Source organism: Micropterus salmoides, unplaced genomic scaffold (genome assembly GCF_014851395.1).
Source record: "Micropterus salmoides isolate LMB-PRFRI ecotype aquatic unplaced genomic scaffold, ASM1485139v1 Ms_hic_scaffold_3, whole genome shotgun sequence".
NCBI classification, from domain to species: Eukaryota; Metazoa; Chordata; class Actinopteri; order Centrarchiformes; family Centrarchidae; genus Micropterus; species Micropterus salmoides.
In genome coordinates, this window is record NW_024042261.1 from 32,727,095 (window position 1) to 32,753,857 (window position 26,763).

General features: G+C 40.6%; 1 protein-coding gene across 1 annotated transcript; it reads right to left on the reverse strand.

Annotated features, from left to right (window-relative positions):
- Positions 1–711: 711 nt before the first annotated feature.
- On the reverse strand, positions 712–26,351 carry yap1 (Yes1 associated transcriptional regulator). Its single transcript, XM_038693048.1, has 8 exons — positions 25,618–26,351; positions 24,405–24,640; positions 14,800–14,918; positions 14,024–14,137; positions 7,117–7,268; positions 5,290–5,417; positions 4,110–4,222; positions 712–3,521 (listed from the first exon to the last, which is right to left on the reverse strand). The coding sequence occupies exons 1-8, from the start codon at positions 25,816–25,818 to the stop codon at positions 3,286–3,288; spliced, it is 1,299 nt and encodes a 432-aa protein (XP_038548976.1). The 5' UTR covers positions 25,819–26,351; the 3' UTR covers positions 712–3,285.
- Between the last annotated feature and the right edge of the window lie 412 nt (positions 26,352–26,763).

Consider the following 26,763-nt stretch of genomic DNA (forward strand, 5'->3'; position numbering starts at 1 on the left):
TCTTCTTTTATACAGTCTACGGTTTGAACACAACATACACATAGGTTGCACCTACAATAAATCTCAGAAATGTCAGCTCTTAAACAGTCGAAAGAACACAGAAGAGAATTGATGAACCTATTTTGAAAGAACCTACCGGAAGTGTTAGTATGCTATTATGTAGCCTAAGCAAGTCAGCGAGGGTCACGAGGCAGATGGATGCTACTTTGATGAACTAAATGTCAGTTCCGCTCTTTTGACTACTAGAGTCAAGTGAACACCCTTGATTCAAGGAGCGCCAAGGACGTGCAATGCTGTTTATTTTCTTACCCAACTGTTTAAACTAGCTTATGCGACATTGGACAGTGCCAGAGTGTGTATGTTAAACAAAACAGTTGTGCAAGGCGCGTGTCACATGCCAGCCAAAGGCATGTATACTGGTCTTTGGTAACCTTGCTGATTAAGCCATGAGATCAATCAGTACTGCTAACTCGGCTGTTGTATTAGTGCGCTATCATGGCCACACTGATGCTAACTTGAGGAATTAAATGTTGCAGTTTTATATACTGTCTGGTTGCAGTTCATACCATAGTTTCATAAGAATGACCACAAGAGGGCAGCGAACAGTTGCGATTGCAAATTACACTTGTCAATCACCGACTGGATGTCAATCACATCGACGCACAGAATTCATTTAAGAAAATTCAATGAAATACATTACCACACAAGGAAAATATTACCACAAAGTATATACTTTATTACAGGCCAATTTCAAAATATCATAGGAAGCAAGATATAATGTAACAGAATTTATTGTTCTAAAACACATGCACATATCTATCAAAAAATGAACAGATCGTTACTGAATATAAATTCATTTCATGTGCATTTAGAAAACTCTAAATACAAAACCCTTTAATGTGTGTGATTAGTTCTACTGCTACAATGACAGTCAACAGCTAATATGCTCTGACAGTTACACACTAGGTAAGCATAAAATCAGGTTTGTGTGACAAAATGCGTCATTGCATCAAAATGAAAACTCTGTAGACGTGCAATACAAGCACTGTAGTGTACCACTCATTTTAGTTGCATTGTTCTCACCAACACTGTTTAACCATCTCAGATCCATAATCAACACAATTTATTGATCAGTAAAATCAAAACTAAAGAGTTTTTCTCACACAGAATAAAAAAATGTTCTTGTTCTCTGCTCTAAAAAATTGTTCCATCAAGTTAATGCTACCAATTAAGTATTGGTTGGCAAGAGAATCACTGTGACATCCTCCAAGTCCTCAACCAAGGGCATGCACGGCAGGGTGATTATTCAAAGGTTACTGCACTGATGCAAAGATGCAGTCATGCTGTAAACATCAAAATAATGTGATTATGAGAGAATTGTCAGTGTGTTGTCTCCACTGTGGCTGTAGCAGTTTCTTGCTCAGTGAGAATGTAAACATGTGAGCACTTAAAGAATCACTTGCTTCTCTGTCCTGAAACCTCATCCTTAAATCTCAGTTAGTCACTCAAAACAACCATCTCGCCTTAAAAATTTTTAAAAAAGAATCTCTCAGCTAGATCTATTCAGATGTGTCCATTAACACTTTCAACCCACATCATTTTCTCATTAGCTTATACAGTGTGTTCATACAGAAGCTGATTTTGCAAATCATACTGTTTCTGGATTCTGTGAAAATGGAAGCGAATATAAGTGTTGCCGTTATTACAAAAACATCTTTGGAATCTGCCACATCAATTCCTGACTGAGCTAATTACTGATTGTTTCTTAATTATTTCACACACAAAAAATCAACAATCTGTGAAACTCACTGCCGTCAGTCAAACCCTGGCCTTCTACACTGCCCCTCAACATGACTCTTAAACCTGCTTAAACTTATCCTAGCTGTAGTCTATAAACCCCTTATTTCAACACACAGCATCGGGCAGAGGGTTTCAGCTCCCTCCTTAGGAAGATCGTATAAAACATTGTAACTGTTGTATACTGTCCATTGTCATAAGGTTTAATGGATCAAAGAGCTACAGTTTCTGTTTAGCCAAGAGATCTGCCTTTTTGGTAATTTTTTAGGAAAGATAGTAAAAGCTGCATGTGATCAACAAATACACAATAACATTAATATGTATAAAATAAATCAGAGACGACAAGAGAATCAGCTAAATGGTTAAAACACCCAAACTGAATCAATCTGTGTCTTGGCAGGCTTCATCTTGGTGAAGTGATGTGCTGTGATAACAGTCGACCCTGTTAAAATGTATTAATTCATCTATGAAAGAAATTAAAAACAAGCAAATGCCATTTGATCTAAGCTACCATACATATGTAGTAACCTAAAAATAAAAGAATACTAAAAAAAGATAAAACAAAAAAATGAATCATGAATTAGGCTTGGATAAGACTGAGATACAAAGAAGCTAGGGCTTAAAAACCAACAGAAATCCCTAAATCCCCTTATAATGTGTTTATAAAACAAAAATACAATTTTGATTATTGAACATTAGATAGAGGAAAGAGTGGTTGATGTAAATGAATACAGCCTAATGCTTACTGCTGTATTACAGAAACTTAGTAATTGTTTGTGTTGCTCGTGTCTCAAAAAATACAATGAAGGCACTTGATCTATCAAGGTTTAACTTAGACTTGCTGGCACAGCCAAGCAGCAATGTAATCGGTCCCCAGGCTCCAACCCCCCCACCCCCACCCCAAGCAAAGCCAACATGTCCAAACTAGGCCTCACATTACCTTTACTCCAAATCAGTATTGTACTTTATGCTTCAAATACATCATTTTTGGTTTTTCAGGCTCATTAAAAACAAACAAATGAATAAAAACAAGGCGAAATGTAAAGCTACTTAAGCTAGATGCAACAGTCCCAAATTCCATTAAGTTGTGCTGTGATTCCACGTGATAAGTGACGGCGGTCCTCACAGGTGAGTACATGCACTGCTCAGCTATGAGGGGAGACCAGGGGGAAGGAGCAACCCTGCTCTAGGTAAAGATGCCCTAGATTCACTGACAGACCTGACTGAAAGATTTGGGGACCCTTGCGTAATTGTCTGTTCATGGGCCAGCCTTGAAGACACAGACAAAATAAAGAGATTACACGCCAGTGAAAAGAACAGAACAATACTGCCTCAAAGGAGGTTGGCCTTACAAGCCGAGACAGAGACAGAAGTCCAGAGACGCTTGCTGAAATGTCTTGTAAAAGCATCTATGAATCCTTCACAGATTAGAGCAGGCAGCAGTTCAGAGTGTACGGAGAGGAGTAAGGAGCGCCCCGCTCTGATCTTCTATAACCATGTGAGGAAGCTCTCCTTGTCGATCTTGGTAGCTGCCAGCACAGACTCCATGTCGTTGAGGATGTCAGAGCTCAGGGCCTCCTGCAGACTAGGCATCAGCTCTTCACCCTCCACCGCCATGCTCTCACCCTCTAGGGTACCTAGGTCCACATCTGTTCCCGGAATGGCATCCAGATAGTCAGGGAAACGACTGGGCTGTGTTGCCATGGAGGGTGGAAGAGGTTCCCCTAATGAACAGGAAATAAATAAATAAATGACTAACCCAGCTAGAAAACATTTTGATCTAGCCAGCTTTGTGCATTCCAGTAGAGAAAATAATTGAATCCTAGTTGTAATTACGAGCAGGGGATTTTGGGAATTTCTGATGGCTATGACATCAACCACATGGTGGAAAGAACTGTCAAGTATCAATGAGCCAAAATGCCTAAATGGCCACTCTCTATCATTAGTTTATTGTAAATAAAATCCCCTATTAACACTACCTCAATAGATTTGGCGAATTAAAAATAAATTAGAATATATCTGATTTAACAAAGGGCTAGAAATTTGTTATGAAGTAAAATCATCTACACGACTTCAGTTTCCAGTATGTAGTGTGACTACAGAGCTAGAGATGCAGGTAACCATCTTAGAATAATGATCCTGTGACATTATGTTCTTCCTATTCAGCCTACATGGATACAATGTGGTGGTACACAAAACTATTGGGGAAAAAATAAAGCACCCTCTATAATACCGTATCCAAGCTAAGACACGTCCGAATACAGACCACACTGTCTGACAAGTGCTGGTATTTATTTTGTTTCCAGCCTCACCTGTGTCCATCTCGTCCACACTGTTGAGGAAGTCATCTGGAGTGCGAGGGACGCTGTAGCTGCTCATGCTCAAGCCACTGTCAGTGCTCTCATCCCTGGAGTGGTAGGTCCCGCTGAAAAAAAAGCCACCTGGGTTATAAACCAATCACTAATAAACATACTTTCATCAAACTGAAGGGAATAAAAAGCTTTTTTCCTCAGCAGGGTTTTTGACTGACCTTCACTGAACTCTACTTAGAAACTGAACTACGTGAGTCTAATTAACTGATCCAACAAAGCAAACGCACTGAGTTATTAAAAGCACACAGGCCAAAAAGTAGCAGTGTGGCCTTAATTCCCCCAGGGACCTTCTGCATACATCCACGTTTCAACAGTTATATCTATTTGAATGACTGTGGTGACTAATCTACAGTGACACCGTTGAAACAGAGCTTCACTTTTTCACCTTCTATTACAGAATACATGAAAAAGAGCAACGATGGATGGGGCAAAAAAAAAGAGGCAGAAAGAAGATATTTGACAAGCCTATACTAATTAGCAGAGGAAAAATATGTAGGCAGAGTATGGCAGAGGCAGGATGAATGAGGCCATTGTAAGAGCAGGGGAGTAGAGGCAACAGGGGGAGGAGGGGAGATTAGGTTGGCCTCTCTACTGACTGGACTACAAGTTCTCATGGCCTTCTTGCTATTCAGCTCTTTTCTCACTTCGTCTGCTCATAGAAAAACTAGAGCTGGAACGGCTAATATTTCCCAGAATGCCATGATCAGCATTCCCAGATAGACAGAAAAACCTCCCGTCCCTTCCTAAACGTGGCTATTTTCAGATCTAGTTTCAGTTCTACACCAGAGGTCATCATTGTACAATTAACTCAGGCACAGACCTGCTGGTCTGAATGAGTCATTACCATGTGAAGAGGGTTAAGACCAGTGACTGGTCTTCTGTTTGTACTACTTGTGTAACTCTGGGAGCTCTCCGCAGAGCTCAAACTCAAACAGCCGAGCACACAGATTCCCTCATACGAGATACTTTAAGTCTGACGAGCTGAACCAGAACAGGAGCCCTGGCCAGGCGCACTGACGTCAATCAGTGCACCTCAGCTGTGATTGTACTGTACTAGGGGAAATTTTCCTCTCTATAGACACTTGGACATGGACACTCCTGGTTGCTGTATGAAACCAACCTGTTGAGGAATGGGTCAGAGCTGTTGGCAGTCATGGTCCGGGCATCTTGGGCCATAGGGGAGGACACAGGGTTCGTACTGCCATCTTGATCCATACTGGTTGGCAGCTGATTCCTTAGAGCGAGCTCCTGTGGACGATAAGAGCACAAAACCCATGAGCAACACAATCAACCCCAGCCCTAACCTCAGAAGCTAATTATACACAGCTACAACTTCAGCCTTATAACCCAGCTGCTCTGCTGTCACTGCATAAAATGTTAAATGAAGGAATTACACAGACTGCCAAGATGGTGCTCTCCATTTCTCCCCATACAGTGTCAAATTACACGAGGGGCCAACAGCAGTTGGAGACAATTGCTTTATACACATGCTGTATCAGATAAGGCTAAGGATATTAAGACATGTTGTCCTTTTTCATCTCCTTCCCTCTACAGAAGGGTGAAATTACTTGAACGGTGTCACCGTTTTGAGATCTCATTAAACTTTTACAGGGTCAAAGATGACAACAGTCAGGCAGCCAATGGGATGTGACTTTTTTTAGTAAGGATGTAATATTGCTGCTAGACACCCTAAGTGGTTGGTAGAAGCTTTTATTGTTTGTGGTTGAGGAGAAATTGACACAGTGTTCTCTGAGGCAAGATGAATAAAATGCCTTAATTAGACTTTTAAGGTAACGTTTTTTTTTCCTTCAGTTTGTATTTTGGATGTACTGGCAGTAGTGTGTCAAGGTGTTTCCTTCTTGAACAATGACATTTTTCCAAAATCCCATGCAAACATATAAACAATCTGGTTTTGATTCAGAGGGATTATAAGGGCTGTGTACTGTAAACAATGTATGGTTTTATTGGCTCTCTTTTTGTGCACCACTTAGTCAGCACTCAACTGCCACCAGCAAGATACATTCTTTGCCACCCTTTCTTCATCATAGTTCTGCCATGTGGAATACATTTGGGTGTGGCAAGTATTGCCCCAAAGTTGAACTCCCTACACAAGTGCATAGCCTGTACGATAGCAAATTTTCCTATTACTATTATCATGCTCTACTATATTTGCACACATATTTTATCTGAAAAGTTACAGGAATTTGGGATTTACTGGAATCTCTCTCCCTAGCAGAAATCTATCCATGCTAACCATGTTTCTCTTAATTTCTTCCCACATTATGGAAAACATATTGCTCTAGATGACCAGATGCTGTCTCAGAAAGTTGACAATAACCAAGTTACTTAAGCATACGGTGGACATGCTCGGAGGACTTTCAGTAAGGACAGTCCAGAGATAATCTTTTTCCCTCTACAGCCTGGTATATGTACACACTCACTTCCGACATGTGAATGGCATGGTAAACAAAAGTCGCCAGCACCCTCATTTATAATCATAACACTCTGGTTATGGTGTTATGACACAGCCTTGAGTAAACCACTGGACTTGGCTGCACCACCCAGTGTGGGCGCACAGTGACACATCATGGTTAGGAAGTGATAAAACCACATATGACTCACAAGACTTCATTGCAAGGAGGTCTAACAATACTGAAGACTGATCAAAGGGACTCAAGATCCACCACCATTATATCTATGAATGATGACTCATATTTAAAAGGCCTATTCAAGGTGCACGTTTCATTTTACAACAAACATTTTGCTAACACCCTCATTCAACAAGTGAGCAGTATGGGGTCCATTGTCTTTCTACTACACTGACAAACTCATACTAAAAGTACTGACCTCGTGACCTCTTTGCCACAAGTTGTTCCACCATGAGCAGCACCACAGCACTTTCCGAAAGCCCTTTGAATATTTTTTTAAATTTTGAAAGATTCCTGACCTGTGGTCTCTGCCGAAGCAGCTCCTGTTGCTTCAGTCTCAGCCTCTCCTTCTCGATCTGCTGCAGTCTCATCTGGTTGTTGCCTCCCATGACGGGCAGCTGCCCTCCCTGCTTCACTGGAGCACTCTGGGAGATCCTCTGCTGGTTCAGGGCTGCAAAAGAAACAGAAAGGTGTTAAAGTCTGTGATTATTGTCAGTGTAATATGTAGTGCTCATTTTAAACTTTGCATACCAAGACTCTCAGTCTGTGAATTCATATTAAAAGGAAAGAGAGGATAAAGATCTTGAACTGGTGATTCCATCTTCGCCTGAACACAGCAGCTGCTGCTACCACAGTACACACCAGACAGTTGAGCATTTTCTTTTTTTCTCTTCTTTAAGGAAATGTCCAAACCCAACAGCAAAAAATCTTTTGGGCAAACAGGGAAACTTCTGGTTTGCAATTAAGAGGGTTGGGACACCTTTTTCTTTTTCATCTCCATTCTGTTTTTCGGCTAGTAAGATACATGTAGCTTTAACAACAACAATGTTGAATATTGAATGTAAAATACATATAGGATCTCCAACAGACTATAAATACCATAACGTCTCTGCTACTAGACCTTTTAATGCTTGGTGCATTTAAACGTTGCATAACAAGACTGACAACTTGAGGTGAACTTGTAAGAGTGGAGCCAGTGCAGCAGGTTGTGTAGGACAAGGGAAGTCCCAGCACAAGTTTTCTACCTAGTGTCTGAAACAACTACTATTCCTGTAAGACCTGATCCCCTCCCACTCACTGACTAAGACAGGCTTTGTTACTTTTGTACATTGCATCAGTTATGACTTATCCTTTCATTGTGAGTTCTGTTTCCTTCTAAACAAATCACAGATTATCCCTCAATCCCTTGATGGGTCCACATCAGCTGATTTAATACAGACAATATGAGCACAGTGTGCAAATCAAACAAATTAATAGAGAAATTAATCAAATAGACCTACCTAGATTCTAACACTGTACCATTATTAACTTTAGTTTCAAAGTTCTTTCACCCAACAAATATAATTGCATTTTGGCACCAACAACCTCACAACATGTTTACAATTTCAGAACAAATGTGTGTGTATTGAAAATACAGCTGTTCCCAGTAAAATCTATTCTTTACTCTAGCCAGGGAGGGTCAAATAAACATGACTATATAGCAGCACAGCAATGCAGCAATCTATGCATGCAAAGTAGGTCACACGTTTTATCACTGTTGTAGAGAAAGAGAAGCAAATGCACTAGACCACAAGGGGTGTAACAGTAATGGAACCAATGAGGAGCACTGTTTGCTTATACGCTTGAAACCCCAACCAAAACAAAGCCTTGACAAGGGCACAATTTTCATGCGGGGCTGCCTCTCTCTGTGCTGTCCTGCCCGCCCCGGCACCTTTCTCATCACCATTCAATCACTGTCTGTTTACACTATCTCAGGAGCTGAATGAACCATGGCTCAGGGCTCTCCCTGTGAAGCTCTGGAGGCTCCGCCCTGCCCTGCCTTCCATCTCCCCCTCCCTCACTCTCTGTCTACGCTGCCTCCCCCAACAACCCCACCCCAGCACATACACATGCAAACAAACACACACAAGAGTCATGGAGCTGCCGCCTCCTCTCTCCCACACACATCAACTTAAGCCATGGGAGAGTGTGTAACTTCTCTCCGCTTCTTATCTTTAGCAGATACTGAGGCCTTTTGTGGCTGGATCACTCCACTATCAAGGCACCATCAGCTGTTCCCAAGGCAGAGGTGCTGCACATGGGCCATGTCAGCAGCTGTGGATCGGTTAAGGCCTGAGCTTTGAAGAAGAGCACGTATGAAATAGGGAGGGGAGCCATATGGAGAATGATTCACTGATGCACATGTTAAAGGAAACAACCTGTGTGCAATTTTGAAGAGAAAGTAAAGACTTGCTGTAAAATTATTACCTAAACTTCCATCAAAGTTTACAAAGAGACTATCGGTTCAACTTTGACCTACCAAACTTCCCTAACTTTCCATAGTTGTTCTTAAAATGTCAGCTTATTTAGAAATGTGGGTCATCTGTCTGTTCGTCTTCTTGCCGCAACTGATTTTGTTCCCAGATGTAATCACTCAGTACAAAAACAAAAAAACAACCCAAGTTGAAACTAACTGGAATTTTCCTTTAAGGTGTGAGTTCTGAACAAGAGTACACATTAAAAAGTGATGGGGGAACATAATGGATAGAGATCCAACAATAACAAGACCGTATGTTGACGAATGCAGTCATATAGCTGAGTTTCTACTGAACCACCAAGCCAAGGACTCCCTCATAGACCAAACAGCTAACAGTAACCAATGTTACTGGAGGAAGTATGCATAAACAATGAGCATATCAAAGCAGGGAATTAAATCTTTGGGTGAGATACGAGCGAAGGACAGGTTCAGTTCAGGGCCAGAGTGATAGCATGAAAAGAGGCCAGGGAAGAAATGTGTGTGTGTGTGTGTGTGTGTGGTTTTGGAGGGTTGGTTGAAGTCAGCAGCACATATGGGCGGTGATAGCTGGTGGGCCAGGCAGATAAGAGACAAGTTAATGCCTTCTGCCTTTTGTTGTCTTCACGCACCCCTGCAACACAACGAGCCAGCAACACAAACCCTTATCAGGCGATCACAATGGCAGGCATATTACACCACAAGATCACTTGGTCAGGTATGGTTCTGCCAACTGTGGGAAGTGGTCTATGGGACCAGGGCACACCACCTTTGAAGGCATTGTAAATATTTGTCTGTTGTAGATTTAGAAGTTAAAAAAGGCCCCTTGGTAAGGTGTTGTGTTTCTAACACAGAGATAAGCAAAGTGGCGAAAAGGTCTGAATGTGATAGAAACACTGTTTTATCATCTTGTTTCAACTGTGAAGGTCTAAGTAAAGGTAGTCTGTGTGGACCTGGCTCTGCATGGCAAGGAGATGGAAAAAACCAAGCAAGTCAGGAAATATCAACAACATAAGGAAGCCTCAGTGAGAATTATTTTAGTACACAATAGGTTCAAATAGGAAGTTCTTTTGGATTTACATGTCATATTATTAATATATATATATGACACGTAAATCTCAAAATAAATATATTTCGATGAGACTGAGATACAAATATAGCAATGCAATGAGTTTTCTAATTTTACTCCAACTACTGTGAAAATCACCAGGAACGTGTCCCTGTTAAAGGGTCAGTTCACTCAAATTTCTTGACTTCTTCAGTAGGAAGTAGCTCCAATAACAATGGTTCAAAGCAAGTTTAGTGGGTTATCCAAAGTAAACATGTTTTTCCAAAAGTAATTTTTTAGATGCTTGTTGCACACAAAAACAAAGTTCACTTCACCTCCATTGTATTGGAGTGGGTGTAGGAAAAAAAATCAACAAAACAAATACTGTCCACATAAATAGATACCCGTATGGGTAAGTAAAATATGTACTGACCCTTAAACTTCAACTGGCTCACTGCTGCCTCATCAGCTAAGTATTTTGTGGTGGTGGCATAATTAATAAGGTGCCAACCTATTGCCAAAATACACAGTAGAGGCAGAAAAACTTAGCATGACAGATAATGTAGCAATGTGTTTTTTAAAGCCTTTATATTAAGGTTTCAAAATAAAACATAGAACTCCCAGAGGAATTCTTTATCTTGTACAGAAAACAACATTTCCACATAGGCCAGCCCCCTTGTGCACTCATTGCATGTTCACTGTTTACCACCTCCTTGGATCTTAAAGAGGATGCATGCTTATCCCGTCGGCATTTTCCCTCTGTTCCTCCTATTTTCTTTCTTCCCCTTTTGCCTTGCCTCTCCCTGCCCCCCACCTCCCCTCTCACATTGGAGTTCTTTGACTGAAAAGGTCTGGAACAGATTAAGAGTTGGACCAGAGAATAAAGAGGCCTGGCAGAGATTCAAGTCTGTCTGGAGCTAGAGCAGAATGGGGCTGTGCCTGCACTGGGCCTCACGCAGGGGAAAGCCAGCCGGCAACAACCCTCAGTTAAAGGCGCTCTGCTGCTTTTCTTCTCAAAGCTCAAATTAGCCTCCATTATCAAAGCAGCTGGCTTATGATTGGAGACCTACATAGCAGCAGTATGGACGTTTCTGAAGCAGAGGAGCCCATTTCAAAGCACACATACTAACTAATAATAATTACAAAGAATAAAATGAGGTTTTCCTTCAAGCACTGAGTCCTACTTTTGAAATATCAAGTAGTTTGCATAGCATTTATCAATCTTTCTAAAATCGAAATGATCAATATAAAAGCACCTCTGTGGCATAAGCTAGCAACATCAGTGCAGATCATGCTAGCAATCAATGTGACGTTACTGAAGGTCACAGGAGCCCCAGAACCAGCATAGATTCTGAAGACATATTTAGGGCTTTTCTCGAGGGGGTCAATGATTGTCTGAGACAAGAAATTAACCACCTGGGACAAGAAATCGATGGCAGACTTGACAACCTCCTGACGGAAATGCAGAGGCTGTCTGGCCGAGTATGAAAAGCGGACATCCGTGTGGAACAGGTGGATGGATTTGTGGCGGAGGCGACCAAAGTGCTCTGCAACTGCATAAAAAAGTAAACAGTCCTAATCAAAAACTAACGGACTTACAGTCCTGGTCTAGGAGAAACAACATGTAAATCTTTGGAATGGCAGAGGGAGAGGGGGGAAACTTGGTACCACACTTTATTGCAAAACTCCTCAGGAGGAAGTTGCCATTACCACAAGATTGGATCTGAAAATACAACGGACTCAATGGCCCCTGGCGCACAAAAACCGACCCGAAGCCCCACCAAGACCTATCATTATCAACTTCCAGGAGTTCACAACCAAGGAGATGGTACTGAGAAAATCTTGGAAAAGGGAGGCATAGCGGGAGCCGAAGAGACACACATTCCCTGTGGGAGAGCTGGAGAGAGCAGCCTGGAAACACTGTTTCATGAGCAGCGGGTCGCTGTAAGAGATGGTCAGCTGCAGGTGGAACATGATGAATTAAAGAAAACATTAAGAAAACTTGAGAAACAACAACAAAAAGATGAGGACCAAGGATTAACAAACCAGATAGAAGAACTAAAAAACTAATAGAGCACATCTTGAATGACAAATTAGAAAAAAACACCATCAGAGAAAGAGGTTGTGATATCATTCATCCCAAAAGACTGTAGTGAATCTTACAATCCAATTTCTAAATTTAACATAGATTATAAATTGTTTACATCTGTAATCTCAAAACAAATTGAACACTTTCTACCAGATTTAATAAATGAAGATAAGACATGGTTTATAAAATGTCTGCAAACATACGATAACATCAGATGAACCCTACACATTATAGAACAGGCAACATCTAAGTGCAGTTCTGGTCTGTCTCATCGTGGAAAGTTAGCTGGCCTTGTCTGTATAGAGTGCTAGAAAGGCTGTGATTTAATAACCAATTTGTTAGGTGCATACAATCTTTAAGATACAAGCATACAAGATATTCCAGTAAAGATCAGTTGGCATCTGACAGGTAGTTATCTACAGGCACTCACCAGGGCTGCTATCTTAGCCCCTCCCTTTTTGAAATATTCATAGAGCCTTTCAAGCTATCACACAAAACAAAGAGCTGAAAGGAATCAATGTAGCAAAAGAGGAGCATATAATAACTTTTTTGTAGATGATATTATTACCTATCTCCAAAATCCAAACCTTACACTTCCTAAACTTAGGACAATTATGAATGACAACGGTCTGATTTCAGGTTATAAAATGAACATCACAAAAACACAGGTACTCTCTCTAAACTCTTTTGTTGTCGATTTTGTCCAATAAAAAAAATAAATAAAAAAAAATTAAATAACATGTTGGTTTGTTTTTAATCTAAATTACCAAAAGATAAATAACATCACAATGAGCAACATAAGAGGATTATATGTATAAATGTGAGCTTTTAGAATTAAGTACATGAAAAGATTTTCTCTGATGCAGAACAAAATTATGTTTGATGGCACATAATGAGTTAACATGGTCTCTTTCTCCCTCTCACTCGCTTTCAGGGGCCCAGCAGCCTTGTGTGTTCAAGACTTATAAATCTTCAAAGAGGTTCACCGACCAGAGCCGCCATCTCTTACCAGCTGCCCCACTCCCCTTAGAATTCTGTTTTGAACTTTCCTGCCTGCCCTCAGAGTGAAACACGCAAAAAATGCCCTTTAAATGCCCAGGCTCGATAAAAAGTGACGTTAATATTTAACAATGTTATGTGTAACACATGTTGCCTTTGTGAACCACAGTGAGCTTCCCTGGGTAATGCTGCTGTAATGAAGGCACCTGAAGCATAAATGAGTCAGAGTGACATAAGCAGGAACCTTCATCTCTGAAGTCTTCCTGGTACAGGAGGATTAGCTCATTCCCATGGCCACCAAGAAATCTCAGCACACAAACCTGGTCTTGTCACTAATTCACCGGGCTTGGCCACCACACACTGAAAGCTAACTGTCAAACTTTAGCTTGGCCAGGGGGATTAATGGCCAACTCAGCTGTTGCTCCAACACTAAAATGGCTGACAAAAGGTTAGGTGCAGATTTTGAGGGTGGGGGTTTGGTGAAATCTGTTTTATGACTAGTCACTCCAGAACAATGTAGCACCTATGAATCATATAGAATTGAACTCAGTATTACAATTGTGGTGATATGTCTCTTAGTGATAAGAAAGTCTTTACTGAGGGAGCTGTTCTTGGTATAACACCTGTGCCCTTTTTATATAAATATTATTTAATTAATTAATTAATATGTCTTATAACTAATAAAGTAGCTAGCTACAATGACTTTTGGCCTTAACTTAAACAAATAGAACATACATGGTGTGTTACTTTTGTAAAGAACTTAACAGAAAAAAAAAAGCCTGTCTATAGCAAACTCACCAAAGCGTGGGTCAAGTCGTGGGTCAAGCCAGGATGTGGTCTTGTTCTTGTGGTTAATGTAGTAAATTTCTCCCTCTGATGTAATAGCTTGTTCCCAGCCATCAGGGAGTGGGCCTGTGAGATGACAGCCACAAGTAATGTTGAAGAGATGCTGGTAGTTCACTCACTGCTCAGATTTTCTTTTATTGACATACTTGCACAACATACAGCATTTCTTAAGTGTAACAGACAATTGGGCGTAATTACAGCATATTATAGACACTCTCTAAGTAGAGAAGCATTAATATTAGATATACATAATTATGTGCACATGCTAGGACATAAATAGCAGCATATTATTTTTCATCATTGAGACTGTAACAAACAAGCCTATATGTCAAAAAATGTATTTATTTATTTATTTTATTTACCTATAGGTTGCCAGATGGAACAGTGACGACAGAGAATACAGAGATCTGTAAACTCTGTAATCTGTGAGTCACGGAGCTCCCAAACATGTCAGACAGGACCTGTCACGTTCTACCTCAGTCTTACCTAACCTGGGGCGAATTCCAACTGCATAGACATAACTGTGGTAGTCTTAGTGACATGTAAGAACTAGACTAGATTGCTTCGGACCTCTACTGTATGTTATTCGAAAGAAAATTCCTAGAAATAACATAAAGGAAATGTAATTTTGAGTCTGAAGCTGAAACCCCCGCAATATGACGAACATTATCTGTGATACATGGTGCTGCTTAGTGAAACTAAATTTAACAAAGTCAACATATACACACCACTGGCTGGGTTCATAATGTTCTGTTGCTGGACTGGCACAGAACTGGGTGGGGCAGCCTGGTTCATCTGGAGCAGGGCCTTGCGAGGATCTTGCCAAGTGGTGGTCTGATCAATGTGGCTGTAAGAGACAAGATAGCCAAGAATAAAAAAGTCTGAAAAATTATCATTACTGTGTTTCTACCAGTAATCAGTTGTAAGTTCAAACCAGGGGCCATATCAATGCAAAACAACAGGTCACATACAGGAAATGATGACTCAGAGCAGTTTCAACAAGCTCTTCAATGAAAAGACTGAATCTAACCCCTGATTTCTGTAAACAGTGACTGTTACAGGAAGCCAAACTCAGCTGTGTCTGTTTGAACCCAGACTGACCTCACAGATCAATGTAGTCACATACAGCTTTCATTCTTAGTTTGGATAGGACTGTTTTATTTTTACTATCATTTACTTAAAATTGTATGTTATGAAACAGAATGGAGACACAGCATCTTGTTTTGAATTAAAATAACATTATAAATAATTAACAAGACCAAACAGTAAACAATAAAAAATAAATCAAGTCAAACATCTGTGACTGTAGGTAAGATGAACACTTCTTCTTGGGGAAAAAAAGAGGCTATGATTGGTTTCAAAACAACTATTGTAATGTCAAACAATGTTGCTCCATCTATTTTATGGCTTGTCTTTGCTAGGACAGGAGTGGGGGCCGGGGGAGTGGGCATTGTGTGGCATTCTGTGAAGGCATTGATAATTAGTGCTTTGTTGGTACTTGTTGCTTGATTAAGATGGAAAGCTAATACAGGAAGCCCTCCTCTCCTGAGCAGGACCCTCTCTATTGAGGGAGGGTCAGTCCCGGGGCTCAACGCAGGGGGTCCTTTTTCCTGGAAGTGGCTCGGACACTGTGGAGCTGTGGAGTGTCAGGGGCTTTAACAATCTGGCGCCACATTTACAAAGCTTTCACCTGCTTGACAAAGGCGCAGACTGAGCTACGACCTAAAACCCCACTATTCACTTGTTCTTTTTTTGTTTTTTGAAACATCCCATTTAAGAGACCCCCATCACCTCAAACAAATAGGCACCAAACTCCAGTAGCTTGTTTATGTAACACCACAACTCTTACATTTATATTGTTGCAGTGGCTGAATGATTTCAAAACACAAAAATAAAGAGTCTGCTCATAATGCAGTTAAATAGTACCCTATCTATCTTTTATACCCTGTAATAATCATGTCCTGGATATATTTTTCTACCCAATGCGATTCTTCACAATTCCCTGTTAATATGATCCCAGAGTGCCATTAGCCCAGATTTTGAAACAGCTGGGTGAAGTGCGAGATTCAGAGAGTTTCTCTTGGCCTCTGCGGTAATCCCAGCCTGCCTGTCTGCTCTCTATCCCAGGATAGAGAGCGAGAGGGCCTGACTCAGCACTCCTCCCCCCCGCACAATGCAACCCATTTTGAAGCCCCCTCTTGTTTATGCTTTACTGATCAAAGGAGCTGCCAAATCCCCTACCAAACCCTCCCCCAGCCCTCACACACACACAACCACCACAGACCAAGCAAAATAGCTGGAACTGCTCAGATTGGAGGGGCCCCTTGAGAAAGAGGGGTCACAGGGAGAGGGGTGAGACAACTACAGAAAAGAAAAAAAGAGCGAAAAAGGAAAAAAACATCTACGGAAGCAATGCCCCTGAATTCCATTGGCTGTACGAGTTGCTGTGGTCCTGTTACTCTCTGAGCACCCGCCCTGCCCCCTTCACTGCTTTCTTCCCACTCTGGAAACTATGACATTTATTATAGAGGGAAGGGGAGAACAGGGGAGGAGACTGGGAGAGGAGCACTAGGATAGGGGAAGGGAGGGCTTATCGTAAATGAGAGGCCTGCACATCCAATTCAGAACAGAAATGCTACAACTGGAAAACACAGATGGAAATATACAACCTCCAGCATCTGTGATTATAAATACTTCTCTGTCCCCCCCTTAACTCGTGCTTCTCTTAGCATAGATGAAAGTACAAATATTGAATTTTCTATCAAAACCTAGCATGCGAGGCTAACTTTTGTAGTTCAAATAAATCAAAACAGATGTAAACAAAGCTTCAGTTCAAAACAGAGGACATTATAATCACAAATCTGTGATAAAGTCCACACACTTTGAGAGCTTCCAAGTCAGCACTGCACTGTATTCAAAGAGCCTGTGTGTGGGAATTCAAGAGTACTGGTAAATGAGTTACCAAGAGCCAGTAATTCATCACCAGGTGTTAAAACTAAAAGATAATCCATTCACTCAACCAACCCCGAACCCTATATGGCCCGGGCTATACACGGCTTCCTGTAGGCGAAACATAAAACAAAACAATGTCATAGCAACTGTTGGGCCGGCTGGAGGCCACCAGTTGCTGTTAAGAATTGCTGATGATCTGAAACCTCTACAGCCACAACTGCTCGGTGTTGTCTTTACATGTCTGTGACACCACAGCAAGCTCTACAGGGCGGCCACCGCACCCTCCCCCAACCTCTATCCCCAGGGGCAGGGCAGTGGACGCGGAGCCTGGCCTCTATCCATACTAATGCCGTTACATTTGATAACATTGTTCACATGTAAAGGTTTTCCAACCAACTGCTTTTGGTAGTTTTCTAAAGGGTAGTTGTCCAAACTGACAAACAAAAATATTTAGCTGGCACTTAATGTAAACTGTTAACAAAGCAGGCATGAATGGAGGGCTCCCTTTTTTCAAATTCAACCACTTTAGAGAGCCTTTTCAAAAGGAGCATGTTTTTGGTGTTCCAACATGCAAACCTATTGTGGACGATGGGCAGAAACAGTAAAAAAATAAATAAATAAATAAGTTTTAGCATTATTGAGGACATGGCCTGTTCTGTATTATAATGTGAATGACCAAAGGCCAAATATAACCCATCATAAGCTTCTTAAGGGGCATTGTCTGTAAATTGCCAGGTACTGCATCAAAGGAGAGCAAAGTGGTTTAAACATGACCCATTATCAAGTCTGCTGCCTGTAGTGTGGTGCTTTACTTGCTAATTTTTGCTCAGGCTGTCATCATGGTTGACTGTGCCTTAGCAGAGCACTGAGTAGGACTCTTGATTCACCCAGGCACTTGACATCTCCTTGACTGATGGCCCAATTATCAAGGTGGCGTTTATTGTGCCAGCGTTATTTATAATATGTCTTTGTGAGGAGTAGGGAGGGGGACCTTTCGCATAAAGGATAAACTTGACTTTGCTTTAATTATTTGCCATTCAACTTTTCTCTTCAGTAACAATCACATGGACCCTGGACCAACTTGTGTTTTTTTTCTATACCAAGACCATTGAAGGTATAACTTCTCTCTCAGTAGTTAAATGTATATCTGTAGATGTAAAAGACTGCAACTGGATCAAAAGTTTTTACTGGATTCAGCTTCAAATGAGCAGATGTTCAACATCCTTAAAGAGATCCTTGAAGAGAAGTAGTATGACAAACTTCCTAACACATGCCTGTTTACACCCGTGAAAACTGTGGTGTTTACATCTGGCTTTGAGGAGAATGTTCTATCCAAAAATAAGGGGTTTAAATGTCTCTGAATAAGCTCTACTACCTGCCAAAACACCAGATCAAAGCTACATCTGAAGCCAGCTTGACTGTTTATTCCACTGAAATTGTCCCCCTTCAATGCCAGATGTCAAAAGTTGCATTTCACTGGTGTAAAACAGGGGAGTGACAGTCTGGGGAGCGCAGCAATGATGAAACACGCCCTACAGCTGAGTTGTCAAATGTTAAAAATGGGATCCTCAGGCCACAGTGGCTCCACCCAGGGAGTATATGCTTGGAGGGTGATTGAAGCCGATGACTAAAGAGTGCACTGAGGGAGGCCAAATGTAATCATGCCTCTAAGATGAGGATGACCACCTCCACTCTGGTTGACTGGGGATGCCTGGCTGCTTCTCTATCAGCACGACATCATCAAGAGAGATTATTGGGGCAACCTCTGTGACCCTATTGTGGCTTTAAGTTTGCCTTTGAAGGAGGATTTGTATCATCATACTTCCTAATGAAGCAACTAATTGACAAAGTACCAGGACTGAGTGTACCTAGAAAGGTTCAGTTTTACTGCAGTTTATTTTCATTAAACTAATTTATTTCTCAATTTAGGGAGTGCCACGTGAGATTAATCAGCCCTCAAAGGTTTTAAATTGTTTTTGCAAAAGCTGTGGCTAACTACAGTATGTTGGCCTCACTACATAAACACTGAATCTAATAAATTAGTAGACTCTCTTGGAGTATCACAGCTGTCATTTATGCGTAAATACATTTAAAATGTAAAAATAATAAAAAAAAAATGTGTGCATGCTGCAACTGACAACAAATATACAAATGTCCCTTTATTTTGATATTCAGTTGCCATGAGGCGCAATGGTTTGAGTCCACCTGAGAAGGTCTACTTCTCAGATACTACATCTCTGTGGAGATACCCTCAGTGACAGTGGAGGCATTGATGTCTGGAACAGAGGTGTTACATCAAGACTTTGGTAAACACTAGCCTGACTTTCTCACAGTCCCATTTGTGTACTGAGCTGACATGCCCCAGTTGAACAGGAAGGGCCTTGTCTGTGTGTGGTCAATAAACCAAAAGTTTGTCAAACACAAAGTTGCTCCAAATGAGGGCTTCACGCAGGCTTACAGCCCAGGCTTCCCAGCACCATTTGTGACTGCCTGAGTGGCCTCAGTTCATCACAGCTTAACTTGAAATCCAATTATTAACTAATGAATGAATTATATAACAGTTGATGTTGAAAACATTGAAGTATTATATATAATGTTTACATAAGATGCTGAGCATAAGACCAGTGTTTGCCAAACCATAAAACTGAAATCCATTTTAGACAATGGACAGACAGACAACACTGCTGTGATAATGAGAGATGAGATGTTTACAACAAATGTGGTGCAAATTTAAAAAGCAGGCCAGGTAACTGACAACTTCATTTTCCCACATCATTAACACTCATAAGGCACATCTGAGGGCTTGGACAGAACAATATTGATAACCAGATTGAAAATGACAAGCAGCACCCCAGCTTTAACAGTGAAGCGGGAATTATTGGTAGAAATTTGTTAAAATGCTCACCTGACTAAAAGACTGCAATGGTTGTTTTTCATTATTCAATAAGAAAATATTAGAGATTTTAAAACAAGAAACATCTATTTCTGTTTTACACAAGCTAAATATTACTACGAAGTACAATCATCTGCTGGAAATCCCTGTGTGATCTTGTAGTCTAAATCAGCACTACACAGATATCAACTGTATACAAGAGAGCATAAGGTCCAAGTAAACACTTTGATCTCTCCTACTCTAATATGGGCTCTCTTTGACTTGTAACAGATGTTCAGGAAATTTCAGATAGTGTACATTCAAGCTAGACAATTTATCAGTCTGTTTAATTTTTCTGGTTAACCATGGGTGTGCAGCCTTACAGTGTAAATAAACACAGAAAATGTTAAAGTTAGTAATAGCTTATAATACAGTAAAGGTAAAAATGTTTAAATCTGGCCAAATGTAATAATTTGATCATTTACAATCACTGTTAAATATGGAAAGACACAAGTCAGCCATTCTGGTTGTGGGAAACCAGCCTCATCAAATCATTTCAAAATCCAATTGAGAAAAGACGAAAGTGTCCATCAACACATAGCTCTACCTGCCCCTGAGGGCACACAATAGCAACTCCCCCAAAGCTTTCCTCTGCTTAGGGCTGACTTCCCACGGACTAAAAGCTCATTCAAAGCTGCATTTAATAAGCGCCCGGAAACAGTGATTACCCCTCCTAGTTTACCGGTGTGTCTAAATTAGAAACCTTCATTAGTTTACGACCCAGCCCTGGAGACCGGCCCTGCCCCCGTCCTAGCACTAAGCAAGGTGACCCAGCCTCCCTGCCCCTGCTGTCATAAATCAAAGGCCATAGCAAACTGCTGGAAGAAAGAGGAGGAAAGGTCAACAGACTTTAATGACAGTCTCCCAGTCTTCTCCCAGCTTAAGGTGTTTGTTTTTTCTGTAACAACCAAAACAAAAAAGAGAGTTCTGCAGGAGATTGCTCACATCTGACTCATATTTCAATTAGGGTTACTAGTACCAATTATTTTCATTAATTATAAAATTGCAGAATTAAAAAAAAACTAACATATTTTATCACTATGTCCCTGAGCCTCAGGGGATGTTTTTAAATTTGAACAGTTTGAAACCCAAATTTACAATGACAGAAAACTGAGAAAGCAGAAAATCCACACAACTGAAAAGATGGAAACAAATATAGTTCAGCATCTTTTCTTGATAAATGACTAATATTATATATTGATTATCAAATGATTTTGCATTCATTTACTGGGGACTGAATAATCAAATGATCTACTAATTGTTTCAGCACTAATCACTCTTCAAAAGAAGAACTCATCAGGCCAAGCTGAAGCTGTCAGCAGCACTGTTACACTTGCAGTAGATCAATCACTCATTATAATTTACACCAAACTGGCTTGACAAGAGCTGAACATTTCAGTTTCCAAGAACATGGTAAAACTCTTAAGAAAGTCGTTGCCCTTTCTCACCGCCATCTTTAAACTTCATGTCAACCATTTGTCTATTTTGGGAAGGCTCACATGAGTCTCAACAGGCCTGTGGTCTGAATAAAGATCACTGTTTCACTGCTGGGACAAAGGGAGGGTCAGGGTTTCTCTTGGCCCCTCTTCTAGTCATCTCCACATGGCTGCCATTTAACTCCATTCACACAAAAGAGGCACCATCACAGCGCCATGGCTCCATTCATACCAAAACGGAGCCTGTCTTTTAAAGGGAGTGGGACATCGGCATTCGCAGGGCCGCTGTGACTCATAGAGGCCAAACATTCCCAACTGTGTGATCCTATAGTTTACTAGTATAAAACAGAGCAGGAAGGAGAAGACAATTATTTTTAAAAAAACTTTCACCCTGAGTTGCTATCTTTCTAAGGACAGTGGACACCTGAATGAAATGTGAGCCCCAGCTTTCTGCTCGGCTGTGCTACATGGTGACTGACTCCCCACCCCCACCCGTCCATCCTACCCACCCACCCACACTCTCTCGCTCGACTTCACTCCCTCTGCAACACGTCTCGGTCAGACAACCCCTGTTTATAAATAGGGGAGTGTCTTTTCCAGCAGCTCTGCCGAGCCCGCCTGTATTCCAGATCAAATATCTGCACTTTGATGTGCGGCGTATGGAAGATGTCTCCTCAAGTTTTCCTTACTTGAACACAAACACTGTGTACTAAATACTGTACTGTTGTATAACATGCCTGTTGAAACACAGTTCTTCAAAGAACTACTCCGCTGTTTTTCCAAGCCCATAATTGTACATCACTTTTGCTTCTTAGTAGAAAGCGGGATGCTATGGTTTTGATACAGACTTGTAAACACATAGGGGCAGAGACTTGCTATAATCAAAAATCTTTGTTTTCTATGATTGTTTTACTATTTATTTTTAAAAACAGGATAGAGTTTAATATTCATAATTTAGTATAACTTGGTGCATACCTAAATTGTCAACAGATATTTCAGTTTTATTGTGCCTTTATAAATGATTTACAGACTAATGTGCTTTAGTGAAATGCTTTTGGTCTCTGCAGATTTCTTCTAGCTGGAGTATAAAATGCATGAGTTGTGTTTTAGGAAGGGGCCCTTTTGGTAGTTTGTCTTGTCTTGTAAATTTATCAAAGTTTTGTGTATTAGTTGATGTAGTTTCATACCAAGTCTCATCCCACAGCTGCAACCGTATATTTTGTGTTTTACACAGTTAACCAATCGATCAATCAATCATAGGTAGTGATTCTTTATCTGCAGCTTTGTTTTATCTTCAAAATAAAAGCATTACAAAAACTCAACTCAATCTTTGACAACTATGTAATTGTTTTATAACAAGGAAAAAACTATCCACTTAAAAATGTTCTTTAATTATTGACGTATTCCTACAAACAGCAACAAAACTTCAAATGTTTTTTGCACTATAAGTTACACAAGATTGGCTTTTCCAAACAAAACTTGAATTTAGTTTATAAAATTGCTTCATTGTCTGGAAGGGCATCAGCTCAGTCAGTTTCTAAACAACTGCAGTGATCCTGGGAGAGTATATCAGAATAGTGTTTTCCCTCTCCTACCCCCAAGCCCTTTTGTACAATTTTAGAAGAGCCTCCTCAAAACAGGCCAGATGTTGTCCAGATGTGAGACCTTAAAACATCTGGTACTGAAAGCTTTTTTTTGATCCAAGTAAATTTTAGGCATATCATGTTTGTTCAGACCCCACGTCAGAGAGTAATAATTGCTAAGAATAACGACTTGCAACGTCATATCATCTCTAAACATGAGCTGCTGAGCATTTCATAAACTTTGGAACATCTCACAATGAGTTGATTACCATAACATAAATTGTTGTAAAGGACGTCACTTTTATGAATTATTCAATCCATCTTTTCGCAGAACTATGTAGAATGTGGGCACTAAAAGACTAATAACCACATAAGAAAATTATAAAGACTAAAAAGAAAATCCTAACAACCCAAAATGAACGTTACTAAAAAAGTCTGTGATAGGCCAACAGGACTATGGTATATTAATGTGGAAGAGATCTGCTGGTTAGAAGATGAGTATTGCAGAGCTGTCTGTGGCAGCTACAATGCGCCATTGTTTCTACTGAAACCTGAGACCAAGAAAATGAACACTATATACAGCAGCAGTCCCTCAAAAGACTTCTCTTGTTTGCAGAGGCCACCAAATTTAATAACCTACAATTTAACTATTGCAATTGTCCCTTTTTGAGCACACTGGCTACCATTGTGCACTGTAGCAGATTTGCAAATTATTGTCAGCATAATGTATTCTATTCTGAATAGCTGTAGTATGAGAGTCTAATCTCAAGACCACCTCTCTGGTAACTTGGAATTGGCTATTACTGGAAGCTAACATTTTCACTAAAAAACTGTAAAATATGCTTTCAACATGTGCTTGTAATACTTTTTAAGTTGAACATATGTATTATTTTTCTAATGTATATACTGTATGTGACCAATTTAGATATTTGTCTTAAATAAGTCTTTACTCCTTTGAATTCAACCATTGCGCTGACTGGACATATTGCAGTGACTCTTCTTAACTTGTTACATTCTAAAATATGATAAAAAGAAACCAGGTTTTAAGCAGGTCTCTCACACTCAGGTGAACATGAAAGATAAGAACTTTCTAACGAATAACATGGTCTAGTTTGGTAAAATTTAGGGACATAAATAATCCATAAAAGGAATAAGATAGTTGGGTGGTTAACATATCACAGATGCCTAATTTCTTAACTCCTAATATCGTCAAAAACTCATAAATCAATTTTAAAGTTGTTTCTCTTTTAATAAAAAATTCCATTACATAGCTTTCATCAGGATGCAACATGTTGACAGTAAGACATAGAGATGTGTAGAGGACTGAGGTACATTTATGAATGTGTTTTCAAAGACACAAAGCTGCAAACTTTACAGGTTTTTCAAGGACTGTATAATGCAGTGCTCACACTTGTTGGCTGCATACTTACTTGAGGAAGTATCTCTGGCCAGACGCAGTCTTGGCCATCTCCCACCCATGGGGAAGGGGCACATCATCAGGAATCTCATAAGAAGACTGACGGAGATGTTGAGGGGAGGCACCTGGTGGGCCCATGCCAGCCAGGGAGCCACCAGATACAGCTCCCAACTGCAGGGAGGCAGGGGAAGAGTGTGCACGGACATGGTGGGGAGTGAGTGCTCCGCCACTCCCAGCATCAGTGCTTGCCTGTGTTGGGTTAGGAAGAAAAGCAGTTTGAATGTAAACTGATAGTCACTGGAAACAATCTGACTTCCCTTAATTTGACCAAGTTTCACCATATATTGTTATGAAGAGGAATGATAATAATAATAATAAAAGATCTTGAGTTATAAATGTTATCCTATAATAAATGATATACAAATGTCTCAACAAAACTAGTATCTATAAAAGAATGTATGTTGGAAATGATGGAAATACATTTCATTTCATGCAAGTTTGGGTGTTGTTTGAGTCTGAGGACGGGTGGTGGTGGTGGTGGTGGTGGTGGTGTTGGGGGGTCCAAAGTCTGTGTGGGATAGGAGAGCGCAGACTCACTGCACAACCACGCATGCGCACAGATGACAAAACTCCACAGAGACCACAAGAAACAGTTGTGGGGGACGGTGGGGTGGGGGGGATAGGGGGAGGACGGTAAATAGGACGAATTCAACAATCGTATGATTTCTTGATTGCAAATCATCTTGATTACAAAAACTACCTTTTATGACACCCATTGATTATTTCCACATGATTGCTACCCAACTATAAATAAACCGTTATGATTCTAACCCAAACATTTAGCCCACAGTAGGCTACGTGCAACTTCACTTCTATCCTGGGTAGGTTCAGCCAATCTGACAACTCACTGTAAATGTAACAACATTCTCGAGTGTAAGGCCAAAAGCGGAGTGTAAAAGTGTTATAATGGGGAGTTACCTGTAGAACATTTTAAAAGTGCAAATAATTCAGTTAGGACATTGTATCCTACACGTTATGATGTGACTACAAATAACCTCTCAGTAGTGATATCCTAAAGGCTCAAAACTTCTACAAAGTAGGATAAAGCAGGCTAACTATTAACTGACTGTACCAGTCACGTACTGTAGGCCTGAGCCCCCACAGGATGGGCCTTGCTTTAATCGTGATTTCTGGGAAGGGGCAGAGGAGAGACAGGGCGTGCTTACTTGTCTGGAATGGGACTTTGGTTCAGGAGGTTTGAAGAAGGAGTCTGGCAGCTTTCTCATCCTCATGGGTACGGAAGGGGGTACGATTGTGTTTTTCGGGTTCATCACGGCGTTAAAAAGCGCCTCCAGGTCCGTCTCAGAGTCGCCCCGTACATGGACGATTTGGTGTCCTGCAGGAGGGTTATGCTGGCTCGGATCCATTGTCCCAAAACAGTCTGCAAACTTTATGTGTCCGAAAATGTCGCGAGCAGAAACTCACAAAAAATAAGTTTGAGCCAATCCCAAACTTTTTTTTTTTCACGCAGCAGGAAAACAGGAAATATCGACGACACTCACTAAAAGTTATCTCGAGTCATTCTAGAGTTTAACAGTCGAGTTATCTTCTTCCAAACTGTGTTAGCTGTCAAAATCTAAAGTGAAAGAAAGTGTTTTCCTATTGTTTCTTGCTGGCATACTTGTGAATGTAACAAAGCGCATATCTACTCCACACTGGAATATGTGTTGCCGTCCGGGCCCCAACTTTTCCCAAAAAAAAAAAAAAAAAAAAAAAGAAAGCACACGCAGCCACAAAAGACAAAAAAAAACAAACAAACGCTTGGATGGAAGAATCCTACTTTTTTGTGTTTCGGCCAAGTTGAAACTGTTAGCGAATACACTTAGAAGAAAGATTCATAGTTCGTAGACCAAATCTCCGCAGCTCACTTTCTACAAAAAACTTTTGCTCCAGTCGGCTCTAAACTTTGGGCAGGACATCAAACTTTATGACTCATAGGATGTCTGCTCCAGAGGCGGGGCTTAGCTTTAATTGGGACAAGAGTCTTTAAAGGTACAGTCAGTGTAGCCCAGGGGCCCGAGAGGGTCCAGGGGCCTCCAAACTCATTTATGAACTTCTGTTAAATCAATTTGAACCAAAGGGACCCACATTTGATCAGTTATATGTCCTAACTTTTAATGTTAAAATCCCTTCATCTCCAACCTCAATTTAACAGGATTTTAATAGTCTGCATAATCCATGGTGACTTTTGTTATTGTTTATTTAATAATCAAGGGGGCAATTGAACAGTCATCCTTACACATTAATTAGATAATCTGGACAACAATTGCTGAATTAAGGTTTTCCTTATTTTATTGGCAACCCATTGAATA

Coding starts and splice junctions, on each gene's coding strand:
- yap1 (XM_038693048.1), bottom strand. CDS start 25,818: ATGGATCCGAGCCAGCATAACCCTCCTGCAGGACACCAAATCGTCCAT. Junction 24,641..25,617: donor CAAAGTCCCATTCCAGACAA/GTAAGCACGCCC, acceptor AACCCAACACAG/GCAAGCACTGATGCTGGGAG. Junction 5,418..7,116: donor TGCTTCGGCAGAGACCACAG/GTCAGGAATCTT, acceptor TATCGTCCACAG/GAGCTCGCTCTAAGGAATCA.